Consider the following 13,226-nt stretch of genomic DNA (forward strand, 5'->3'; position numbering starts at 1 on the left):
ATTCAGATAAAGTTGGTATCAAAGCATTGTAAGCTCATTTTAACTCTAAGATGGTTTTCCAAGGTTAGTTAGAAAAGTAGTTATTGTTTTTGTATTTGTGCAAGGAGAATTTAACTGTGTGCAAATTTATGTGTGTAAGCTGAAGAAGGGAGATGGTCTGAGATTCTTCTTTGGTGAGAAACGTTTTCAAGATTTCTGAAGATTTTTGATGCATTACAAGTGTGATGGTAGCTTCAACAAGTGATGTTTCTAATCCATCTTCCTTAGCAAGACTCTTTGATTTAGAGATGTTGCAAGAGATTATCATCATGAGAGATATGGTGCAAGAGATGAATGAAGATAGGAATGAGAACACTATATTTGAAGAGGAGTTGATGGCCATGAAGGAGGAGAAGCAAGAGCTTCTTGAAAATATGCAGGACATGGAGATTCAACTCCATGATGCCAAGGAAACCCTAGTAAAGTACGTTAATGAAAATGAGGTATGCAATTCAAGTTTATATTCAATTTCCTCTCAAAATGAATGTTTTGGTTCTTTTGACAAACACACTAGAGGAATAGGGTCCAAATATTGATGAAGATGGGATATGAAGGTAAAGCGTTAGGCAAACATGGACAAGGCATAGTTGAGCCAATTGTTGTTGAGGAAAGGCCTGGGTATTTGGGTCTTGGTTATGGACAACATGATGGAGAATGCTCCAAAGTCAAGGAGCACATGAAGGTGTTCCAAGAAGGAATTTAGTTACATGTTCATTACCTCAAACTTGTGAAGTTTGTGTTCACGAGGAATGCAAAGCTTTTATACCCACTTTGCAAGAAGATGCTCATAAGCGTGCAACTAGTGGAAATGGAAAACAAGAGGATGTTGAAAGCTCTAAGGTCATTGAAACCATTGTTGGTATTCTGAAGAGAGCCACTACCTCATCAAATTCACCTCTTCAAGAAGGCAACAAAGGTGAATGTGCAAGGTATAGATCTGCCTTTAATCAAGTTTCTTTTGATTATGATAAACATGGTAAATCTTCACATAAGATTTGGAGAACATTTACATGTTCCTTTTCTGGGTTGAATAACCATATTGTTTCAAGGTGTTGGAAGATGATAGACGTACACATGAAACTTTCAAAACAAAAGAGACAGAAATCCAAGGTCCATTTGATGATGGAAACCATGTTCAAAAGAAGATGCAATTATTTTGCACTCATTGTCATAAGCAAGGTCTTATTGTAGACAAATGTTGGACTTTGCATCCAAAAAGTCATCCACGACATTTGAAGAAGGTGGAGATAGATTTTGGCAAGAATGGAAAAGGAAATTCCATAATTGATGTGGGCCAGGATGATACACGTGATGAATTGCAACTGAAAGAAGCACCATTGAAATGGTTTGGAAAGAGATGGTTAGATTTCTTAACCAATTAAGGCCTTCCATTTTTTTGGATAATTGATGCAAATTTTTCCTTATTGATGCATTTCCTTGTTATTTGGATGCATTTATTTTCTCCTGAAAGTATGTTGCATGTTGCATGATGCAAGATGTTGTAAAAGTAGAGTTATGTTGACTCACTTAGATGTAGAAAAGATGCAAATTTGCAACTACAAATTTGCATGCATGTTGCATTCTTGAACTTACATGTTTGCGCCAAGAAAGTGTTCGAATGTGGAGTTTGTTGACTGACTTTGTTGCAACCAATTTGGTCATTTCAGCTCTTCAAGTACTCATAAATACCAATGGAATTCTTGTACTTGTGACTGTACTTGTGAGAGTTGAGAATTATTATGCATGCATGATATTTTGTGTGTGTGAACAATGGAATTTTTAATAGTTTCATTGCGCTTGAACATGCATGAGTGATTGAATTGTGTTGGTTGATTGCTTTGTTAACATGTATGTTTTCAACTTGAGAATGTTGATCATTTTCACATGCATGAGTGTTGACTTATGTGGTCAATTAATTTTTACATGTATTTTACATTGACTTGGAAGATTTGATTTTGTTTAAAGAAGCATGTTTTGTTGACATGTGTTTATTCGATAGTTATACACCAAGATGTAAGAGTACATGGGGATGTCCACTTGATGTAACATTTGTTTCTTTGAAAAAATAAAAGGAAGAGTTCACCAAGTTATATTCTTGCATGAGTGTTTTTCAAGGTTAATGGTGTTTCTTGTGACAAGATGTCGTAGGATTTTGGAAGGTCCACGCTTGAGCAAGAGGCCCATAATTAGCCTTCATTCTCAAATAATGACATGAGCAGCATGTGAATACTAGAACATGATGGAATCAAGAAGAGAAAGTGGACAAAAATGCCAACAAAAATTTCACCCATTGTAGACCATTTGATGTGTTGATGCCAAGAAGTGAAAGAGATGGTGGATTCGTTCTTCCAGATGTGGAATTTGGAACCCTGGAGATAAAAGAATGGTAATTTATTTTCTTGTTATTACTGATATTGTAAATCATTGTTGTATTTAACTCAGATGGGCTTAACTTGGAAAAGTGGTTTCCAAAAGAATCTTGCATCGAATGCATGTGTTGCAAAGTAGGAACATGATTCTTAGTGGGAAGGCCATCAATCAACTTTCCAAGCACCAACAGATCACTTTGGTATAGTAGGGTGTTTAATCAGCAAGCAAGCAGCCAATAAGTGTTGGATTGGGTCGGTAGCAAAAGGAGAACACACTGTCAGAACCACCATGGCTCTCTAGATCTACAACACTTGTGCCAAAACCATGGCTCTCTAAACCTGCAACACACTGCTAAAACCACCATGGCTCTCCAGAGCTGCAACACTTGTGCCAGAACCATGGCTCTTCAGACCTGCAACACGCTACCAGAACCACCATGGCACTCGAGAGCTGCAACACTTATGCGAGAACCATGGCTCTCTGGACCTGCTACACACTGCGAGAACCACCATGGCTCTCCAAAGCTGCAACACTTGTGCAAGAACCATGACTCTCTGAACGTACAACACACTGCCAGAACCACCGTGGCTCTCCAGAGCTGCAACACTTGTGCCAGAACCACCGTGGCTCTCCAGAGCTGCAACACTTGTGCCAGAACCACCGTGGCTCTCCGGACCTACAACACACTGCCAAAACCACCATGGCTCTCAAGAGCTGCAACACCTATGCCAAAACCATGGCTCTCCAGACCCTTAACACGCTGCCAGAACCACCATGGCTCTCCAAAGTTGCAACACTTGTACCAGAACCATGGCTCTCTGGACCTGCAACACACTGCGAGAACCATGCTACAAATAATAAGAATCTAGTCTTACTATTTACTCAGGGTTTTTGTGTACTTAGGAGGAAGGGTGTAAATGTCGGTGCTATTAAGGTCTCCAATCACTGATTAGCATTACAGTTATAAGGGCAGGGTAGGATTGTTTTGCTACAGTATTTTATCTTCTGGCCAGGTAGCACTACATGTTGCATCACTAATCATTCAATTTGTAGTTACAACTTTGATCTTTTCCATCTCGAGAGTACAGTAGTTGTGTCGTTCGCATTTGTTTAGTTGATAAATCCTTTGCTAGGCCAGGCTACCAGTGCGGCTAGCGGCTTATTAGTGACCACATCCAAGTATACTCCTCAAGCACAGAAAGGAAACTAATATCATAGTTAATTCGTTAGGGTTTTTAAAATTCCTTCTGTTTGAAAACGATGGTAATCGATTTTCTTGGCTTAGTTATAGGCGGGTTTCACATAGTTGTTCACTTCAAGCTATTGCTGCTCGACTTCTCCTGAATTTGGTACTCACCAAGCTGGAGTTCGTAGCCTTCACAGACTCAGGTTCCAACTATATATTTTTCTTTGTTAGCCATGATTTTCGGTTGTGGATGTTGGTTAGGGTTTTAAACCCAGCCTATACATGACATGGTAGTTGTATTTATTCTTTCTTGGATGCCTCTTTCTAAATTTAGAACTAAATTTACGCTAGAATATATCATACCCTAGTACCTTGGTCGGAGGCTAACCCTAGCTTCCTCGAAGAGTTAGTACCCAATTTGCTTTCTATTCCCCATGAACTCTCAATTTTCCCCCTTATTCATCACATGATTGGCCTTTCCTTTAATATTAAGCTTCCTCAAACAAAATTTCTATTTACTTGATTCTATTTCTGTTTCTCTGATTCTATTTACCTGATTCACTATTTACCTGATTCTATTTCTATTTCTATTTCTATTTAGCTGACCCTATTTCTATTCTATTTACCTGATTCAGTACTCTAAACATAACTTGTTTATATATAATAAACAGGAAGAAAAACATAATTATAATTAGTAGAAGTAGACATAACAAATCATAGTTTTGGGATCTTCAAAAATAAATAAGTTGAAGTAGACATAATCATAGTTTTTGGATGTTAAGAAATCTAACGAACTAAAGGAAATATGTAGGCAACATGAACAAACACAAAGTAGTTGAAGTACGAGAAGTAAATAATTGCGTATGCGGTCATGATAGATTTCACAGGTGGCCTATCAAAGCGTGAACAGAAGGATGGTCCAAACAAACCAAAGCTCTGAATTCATTGCAATACTAATAATGTCAAATCTCTTAATTAATTGCAATAATAATAATGTCAAAGCTCTGAATTCATTGCAATAATAATAAGCCATAGGTATAAAGCATTATATATATATGATTAGAAAATTCCAATATCCAGAAAGAACTGGTCTCCACTCTAATTAGAACATAATGTGCACCTTCAATTCAGGGTGAGCTTTTTCGGAGCAGTGCATTATTATTTACAGTTTTACTTCATGAGTCCGGAGAACTTCAAATATGAATAAACATAACGATTTATAGTTACATTATTAATGACGACCACCTCAGACCAAAGAAATAATTAAGCACTATTAGCGTGCACAATTGAATTTAACCAACCAATTCCAATTCGACCCATTTCATTTTGTTTGAAAATACTATACAGGAACATTTCATCGCTGAAAAAAGCATTCTAAAGAACGGGGCTGGGGCCGCCAATGGAGCCTGTTGATTCTTTTACTATGGAGGTGTCGCCGATGGAGTCTGTTGATTCTTTTACTATGGCTATGGAGGCGCCGCCAATGGAGTATGTTGATTCGTTTAGTATGGAGGCTCCCGTGGGACAAGCCAATTCTCCAATATAGCACGGCCGACTCTTTGTGATCTCTTGTAGACCAACAATAATGTCACGACTGCCAGTACTATGAGTAGTACTAGAACGAGTGACACGCTAATGACTACCATCCGGAATTTGAATGAATTCTTGGGGCAGGATTTTATTGCACTATTCCAGAGTCCAGAATTAAAGAAAGCCGCGGGACCAAATTTCTTGACGTTCGCGTCGTTGGCTCTTCCCGTGAAGTTATTGTAAGAAATATTCAGAAATTGCAACTTGTGGCCGGCATCAATTGTGAATGGCCCTGAGAGATTATTACAGGAAAGATCGAGATAGAGTAAGGAACTAATTCAAGCTAGAGAATCAATAGTTCCATTCAAATTACAGTGGGATAGATCCAGGTATTTAAGCCTGCTTGAATTCTTCTTTCTTGACAGCACTAGTGGTGAAGTAATTGAAAGCAAATTATTTCCAGCCAGAGAAATCTTGGTGACGCCCTCCAAAGTGACCACTTGAGCAAGTAACTTGTTACCCATAATCTTGTTGTCGGATAGGTCGACAACCCTAAGTTTTCGAAAGCTTGCAAGATTTAGTGTGTTGTCGAATGTACGGAATCTGTTATAAAACACATTCTCTGTGTGTAACGCTGAGAATCTTGGAAACACGTTGAAGTTGAGGGTTCTTCCCAATGCGTTGCTTGCCAAATTTAGGGATGTAAAGCGTTGTCATCTTCCATAGGTCCTCTCCTAAACACCCCGAGAGAGTTGTGTGAGAGGTCGAGCATTTTAAGATGGGGTAATTTAGAGAGCACCCGCCAGTTCACCACTCCTGACAGCTTCCGCGAATTTAATTTAATTTCTCAGATACTACTTTCACACCTCCTCGCGCTCCCGCAAACATCCGAGACATTCAATCCTGACACACCCTGAAAAGCCATTTGGATGATGTCAATGTCCGAATCTTTCACCGAGACATTCATTCAGAGTCCATTTTTATGATTTGGATGTTGGAATCGTTGGCTGAAGCATGTCGAGGAAGATTAGACAAGAGAATCATCAGTAACAGCCAAAGTGCAAAACTTGCAATTTCCATTGAATATTGCAAAACGTTAAAGACAGTCGTTCCTTAGCTTTCAGATGTAAAGGTTGTTCTGGAAACAGGATCAACATGAGCAGGATTATTTATTTATTTATTTATTTATGTGCAATTAAAGTAAGATGCTGACAAAAAATAATGGTGCCTACGCCTACCTCACTATTCTTTCTTACAAACAGTATTATTAAAACAGGCACAGGAACAGTAGTATTCTTCTCGCAAACAGGATTGTACAGGCACAGGACGTTTATTAAGACAGGAACGAAAATTTGAGTCCGCGCTTAGGGTTCTGCCAATGCCAATACTGTCATCAAAATCAAAATAACTGATATTGCCAATATTGTCATCAAGTAATAACTGATATCTCCTAACTTCCATCCCTTTTTAACATATTTTAGCTTCATCCAGCTAGCCGTTCCAATTGTGGGCCCACAACCAACGTTTAACATATTTCAGCCCTAGCCAGCTAGCCGTTCCAATTGTCGGCCGGCCACCAACGTCTAGTCAATTTTACTAACGTTTAATATCTATAAAATTTCACGAAGTAGTCTAACAAGGCTAAGGAATTGTCCGGTTTCCGTCATCGCCCAGAAAAACATCCGGCTCTGGCCGCCGGCAATTCCTCCGCCCCCCGCCACCCTCCGCGTGCTCCGCCTAGCTCCACCACCCTCCGCATTAAAGTCGACGTCTGACAGGAATCGGTGGAGGCAGGATTTGCAGAGTGCCCACTTCTCGAGGTCACGCGACCCTCGCAAAGCTCAATATCGCTAGAGGAAAGAAGTCTGCTTAGGTTCTTGTAAATCAATTCACTCAGAAAATCACTAAGCAAGATCCTCCATGCCTGTATTTCCCGCAAAGAGTTATGTACCACGACACCAATATCAAGTACGTCCATAATTACATAAAGTCCAGTAGCATTCTCGTCACGGAGCCTGGTTACAGAGCGCGAATCTGCCATTTGGGCGCCTCTTATCTCGCCGGGGTATATGACACAGAAGGGGTCGGCGTTTTGCCTCAACGTTCCAGCATGAAGGTAACCAGAACACAGGGCTACATGGCAGCGGAATACATCAACAGTGGCATCGTGTCACATAAAGCGGATGTGTTTGCCTTGGGTGTTGTGTTGCTGGAGCTCCTTTCTGGGCACGACTGATAAGGTATGTGGCGGATGAGGGCGGCCGCGGTATTAGGAGAACAGGGCTTATACAGAGCCTCAATATTGTTATTTCAGAGGCCGGCGATAATTTTGCAGGGAGGCTGAGGAGATGGATGGATCCTCGGCTCAGGGGCTCCTTTCCTATAGATTGCGCGGAGAGGGTAGCGAGGCTTTCTGCTTCCTGTGTGGATCCGGACACCGGAAAGAGGCCTGATACAAGATATGTTGCAGGGGAGCTCTCCAGGGTGTTTATCATGTCCGACCAATGGTCGGAGAAAATGAATGCCAATAAAACATGTGTTAGTGGCACCTTCGAGGGTAGATGGAGTCATCTATGTTTCATAAATATTCCAAAGTAAACGGGATTGGATTATATTGGTGTGTATTTCTTTGAACATTGTTGTACTGCAAAAGGGAGAGAAAAAACCACCGTGGTTTGGATTATATTGGTTTGTATTGATTTGAACATTGTTGTACAACAAAAGGGAGAGAGAAAACCATGGGATATAATGATCCGAAGGCTTCCTGTAAATATGGTTTGGATGGGTCATTTCGATGGATTATAAGCAAAATATTCAAGTGTTTCAGATCTTTTATGAGCACCACTTTGAAGCCTTGCCAGAGCTTAAACCTGTTGAGATGAGATCTACCAAAGAAATGTTTAAGTGCAAGTTTTTTTCTGGAATGTATGATTCTCATGCCTCCTTCAATTTTTTTGGACCTATGAGGCAAATTGTATTCTTGGTCAAGAAAGTAATAAACTTCAAAATACAAACAATACTTTGTTTGATCTTTGGATTTGTATTTTCTGATGCATGTATTTATATTTATTTGCTTCAGTTGAATTACTAGAGTTTTAGCTTTCCAGGTTTAAAATAAGTGTTCATGCAGATGTGCCTTTGTGTTGATACTGCCATGGATTTTGCATCTTTTCAGTAGGAAATTGAGAATGGTTTGCATATTTTTTATTAATTGAATCTCTCTTTAATATGACTTTTCTTATTTTTATTAATTGAATCTCTATGTAATATATAGCAACTTGCTATTGAATCTCTCTTTAATATAGCTTTTCTTATTTTTATTAATTGAATCTATATGTAATATATAGCGACTTTCTTATGGAAGTGGAAAATGAAGATTCCCATTTAAAGAGAGCCGTACTTGGATGGGAAAACTCTCGCAATGATGTTTCAAATATTTTGTGTAAATATAAGAGAATATATTCCAAAACACTGGGATTGCTTGGATTCATGGCAAGCAATATCATTAAACACTGATTAATCACGTTAAATCTGACGGATGGATGTTTGAAAAGAATGACAGAATTCGATGGATGGATGTTTGAAAAGAATGACAACGGGAGAATCTTTTTTTTCAAAGTTTTTAAATTTGAAAAATCATATTTTTCTTGATTTTATACTACATTACATATAATGTGATGATGTTTATTATATAAATAATGTTTTAATTGATGAGAAAGAAAGTTTTTATATGGTTTTTAATTAAATATTAAACGTAAAGTTTGTAGTTACAAAAATTTATTTTAATGTGATATGTAATTATGATTTTTTTTTAAATCATTAATAATTTTATTAATAAAAAAAAATTACAATATAACAAATTGAATTCAATCATATTATTCTTTTTTTTGGTATCTCAACTCGCTTGACACATCACTATCAATAAACCTCTGGTGGTCTAGGACTTGTCCTCCTTTGTAAATTGGTTCACAAACAAAGGCATTTGAACCTTGGATCTGCTTGCCTAACACGTAACTACTAGTAAACCTCTGGGGTCTACCACCTGTTTTCCTCTCCGTAAAGTGAGTCACAACTAAACCTTTGGGGTCTACGACCTGTCGTCCTTTCTGCAAAATGGGTCACAACTAGGGATTTGAACCTTGGATCTCTTAGTTTTTACAGATTTCACATTAATTCGATCACAAATTTATTTGCCCCCTTGAAACAACTCAATTACTCTTTATTTATTTTTTTATTTTTTAATCTAACTTATATTATATTTTATTATTATTTATTATTATTATAATTTAGTTAAAAATATGTTTTATTATTATTATTATTTTGTTATGTTATTATTATTATTATGATTATGATTATTTAATTAACTTTATGTTTAACACTTCATTCATTAAATGCTTCTCTATATCTCCCCTACATCTACCATACTTGGTTGTCAACATTCACTCGGGCTATAAATCTACTCTTAGCCCAATGATTTATATTAAAAATTTATATATTAATTATAAATTAATGTATTTTTAATTTCATCATTATTGTAAGAACAACTCTATAATCCAATATGAGGTAGATATAGCAACCGCACAAAGAGATGTTGTAGTATATCATTAAATAATAATAATAATAAAGTAATGATTAAAAGTAAAATTAATAATAAGAATAATAAGTAGATACAATTCAATTTATTATATGGAGTGTAAAGAGGAATTAAATTTGGAAACATTTCCTCATATTTTTCACTCAAAAATAGAGTCACGTGTTGAGATATTTAGAATGAATCTGTCTTAGTATATATATATATATAGATAAGTTTGTATTCTGGAATTAAGATAGATTTATGTTGGGGTCTCAATAACATAATAATTTTATACTCTTTGTACCCTTTATTGTGAGAAATATATCTAAAACCTTTCATAATAATGAAATGTGAGATATATAATTCCTTTCATAATCAATATAAAATTGACAAGTAATGTTTATATAATGGGAAAAAAAACACTCACAATTAAAAAAATGTGTGTAATTCCATTTATAGAATTGTCATATAATGCTTTTAAAAACATTAACAATAAGAAACATATATTTCAATACCGATTATAAATAAATAAATAAAAAATATCCATATTAAGTGATATATCAACTTTATTTTGTGTATAAAGGTGTTTTCTACCCTCTAAATGTGATAGCAAAAGCGTTTTGTACCATTAAATTGTGATAGAGATAAGTGCAATGGATATGTCTAATTAGTTGATGTTCAATATGGAGTTCACATGTTCTATTTCACCATTTAATTGTGATAGATATATTGTGATAAATGTGTGTAATTGTTGAAATGTTAAGTTGGCATATTATATCTATTATGTCAAAAAATATAATTTTATCTATGTAAAAATATTCTTAAAAGACATATATACTTTACCTTTCTAGTTTTGAACTTGAACATCTGACGTGGTAAGAGAAAACACACCTCTAGTTTTGAAACTAAACCTCTCATTTGGTAAGAGAAAACACATACTCTTAACCATTCTCTAGTTTTGAACCTGAACACCTGACCTGGTAAGAGAAAACACACCTCTAATGTTGAACCTAAACCTCTAAACTAGAACCTAAACCTCTGACTTAGTAAGAGAAAACATATAATCTTAATTATTAAACCCAATCAAACCGTATAAAAACATTCAAATTATAAACTAATCAAACCTTATAAAAGCATCCCAATTAGACATTAGATCTAGCCCTGGCCATCCAGGCTAAGGCAACGTAGCTGCTAGAAATATACCGACATAACCAGAATCAATTGGCTGCTAAAAATATATTGACATAACCAGAATCAAATCATCACATTATATGTATGTAGTATAAAATCAAGAAAAAGATGATAATTTTTCAAATTTAAAAACTTTGAAAAAAAAGATTCTCCCGTTGTCCTGGAGAATACTGTCATTCTTTTCAAACATCCATCCGCCAGATTTAACGTGATTAATCGATGTTTAATGATATTGCTTGCCATGAATCCAAGCAATCCCAGCGTTTTGGAATATATTCTCTTATATTTACACAAAATATTTGAGACATCATTGCCAGAGTTTTCCCACCCAAGCACGACTCTCTTTAAATGGGAATCCTCGTTTTCCACTTTCATAAGAAAGTCGCTATATATTACATAGAGATTCAATTAATAAAAATAAGAAAAGCTATATTAAAGAGAGATTCAATAGAAATTCGCTATATATTACATAGAGATTCAATTAATAAAAATAAGAAAAGCTATATTAAAGAGAGATTCAATTAATAAAAAATAAGCAAACCATTCTCAATTTCCTACTGAAAAGATGCAAAATCCATGGCAGTATCAACACAAAGGCACATATGCATGAACACTTCTTTTAAACCTGGAAAGCTAAAACTCCAGGAATTCAACTGAAGCGAATAAATATAAATACATGCATCCGAAAATACACATCCAAAGATCAAACAAAGTATTGTCTGTATTTTGAAGTTTATTACTTTCTTGACCAAGAATACAATTTGCCTCATAGGTCCAAAAAAATTGGAGGGGGCATGAGAATCATACATTCCAAAACAAATTAAAGAAAAACTTGCACTTAAACATTTCTTTGGTAGATCTCATCTCAACAGGTTTAAGCTCTGGCCAGGCTTCAAAGTGGTTCTCATAAAATATCTGAAACACTTGAATATCCTGCTTATAATCCATCGAAATGACCCATCCAAACCATATTTACAGGAAGTCTTCAGATCATTATATCCCATGGTTTTTTCTCTCCCTTTTGTTGTACAGCAATGTTCAAAGCAATACAAACCAATACAATCCAAACCGCCATGGTTTTTTCTCTCCCTTTTGCAGTACAACAATGTTCAAAGCAATACACACCAATATAATCCAAACCCATTTACTCTGGAATATTTATGAAACACAAATGACTCTACCTGGCTTTGAAGGTGCCACTGACACATGTTTTATTGGCATTCATTCGCTCAGACCATTGTTTGGACATGATAAACACTCTGGATAGCTCCCCTGCAACATATCTTGTATCAGGCCTCTTTCCGAGGTCTGGATCCACACAGGAAGCAGCAAGCCTCGCTACCCTCTTCGCGCAACCTACAGGAAAGGAGCCCCTGAGCCGAGTATCCATCCATCTCCTCAACCTCTCGGTAAAATTATCGTCGGCCTCTGAAATAACAATATTCAGGCTCTGTATAAGCCCTATTTTCCTAATACTGCGGCCGCCCTCATCCGCCACATACCTTATCGGTTTGTGCCTCGATAGGATCTCTAGCAACACAACACCCAAGGCAAACACATCCGCTTTCTGTGACACAATGCCGCTGTTGATGTATTCTGGCACCATGTAGCCCTGTGTTCCGATTATCTTCACACTGGAGTGTTGAGGCAAAACCCCGACCCCTTATGTGTCATATATCCCGGCGAGATAAGAGGCGCCCAAAGGGCAGATCCGTGCTCTGTAACCAGGCTCCGTGACGCGAATGCCGTTGGACTTTATGTAATTATGGATGTACTTGATATTGGTGTCGTGGTGCATAACTATTTGCGGGAAATGCAGGCATGGAGGATCTTGCGTAGTGATTTTATGAGTGAATCGATTTGCAGGAACCTCAGCAGCCTTCTCCTTTCCTTTGGCGATATCGAGCTTTGCGAGGGTCACGTGACCTCCAGAAGCAGGCGCTCTACAAATCCTGCCTCCACCGATTCCTATCAGACGTCGACTTTAATGCGAAGGGTGGCGGAGCTGGACGGAGCTCGTGGAGGATGGTAGAGGGCGGAGGAATTGCTGGTGGCCAGAGCCGGACGTTTTTTCGAGCGGCGAAGGAAACCGGAAAATTCCTCCGCCTTGTTAGACTGTTCCAAATTTCATTGTAATTTTTTCACCATATATTTACTTATTTTAACAATAATGTAATTTTTCTTTATTTTGCTAACTTTTAATATCTATAAAATTTCATTGTAATTTTTTCACTGTATATTTACTTATTTTAACAGTAATGTAATTTTTCTTGATATACAATTTTTTTCACTATATATTTACTTATTTTAACAATATTGTAATTTTTATTATATACA

General features: G+C 36.8%; 1 protein-coding gene across 1 annotated transcript; it reads right to left on the reverse strand.

Moving 5' to 3' along the window:
* Positions 1-12,066: 12,066 nt before the first annotated feature.
* LOC149251251 (lysM domain receptor-like kinase 3) lies at positions 12,067-12,495 on the reverse strand. The gene has a single exon (XM_089453835.1). The coding sequence runs from the start codon at positions 12,493-12,495 to the stop codon at positions 12,067-12,069; it is 429 nt and encodes a 142-aa protein (XP_089309961.1).
* Positions 12,496-13,226: the final 731 nt, after the last annotated feature.

Source organism: Pinus tabuliformis, chromosome 7, assembly GCF_031772625.1.
Source record: "Pinus tabuliformis cultivar Carrire ecotype Pingquan chromosome 7, CPIR1, whole genome shotgun sequence".
Lineage (NCBI taxonomy): Eukaryota > Viridiplantae > Streptophyta > Pinopsida > Pinales > Pinaceae > Pinus > Pinus tabuliformis.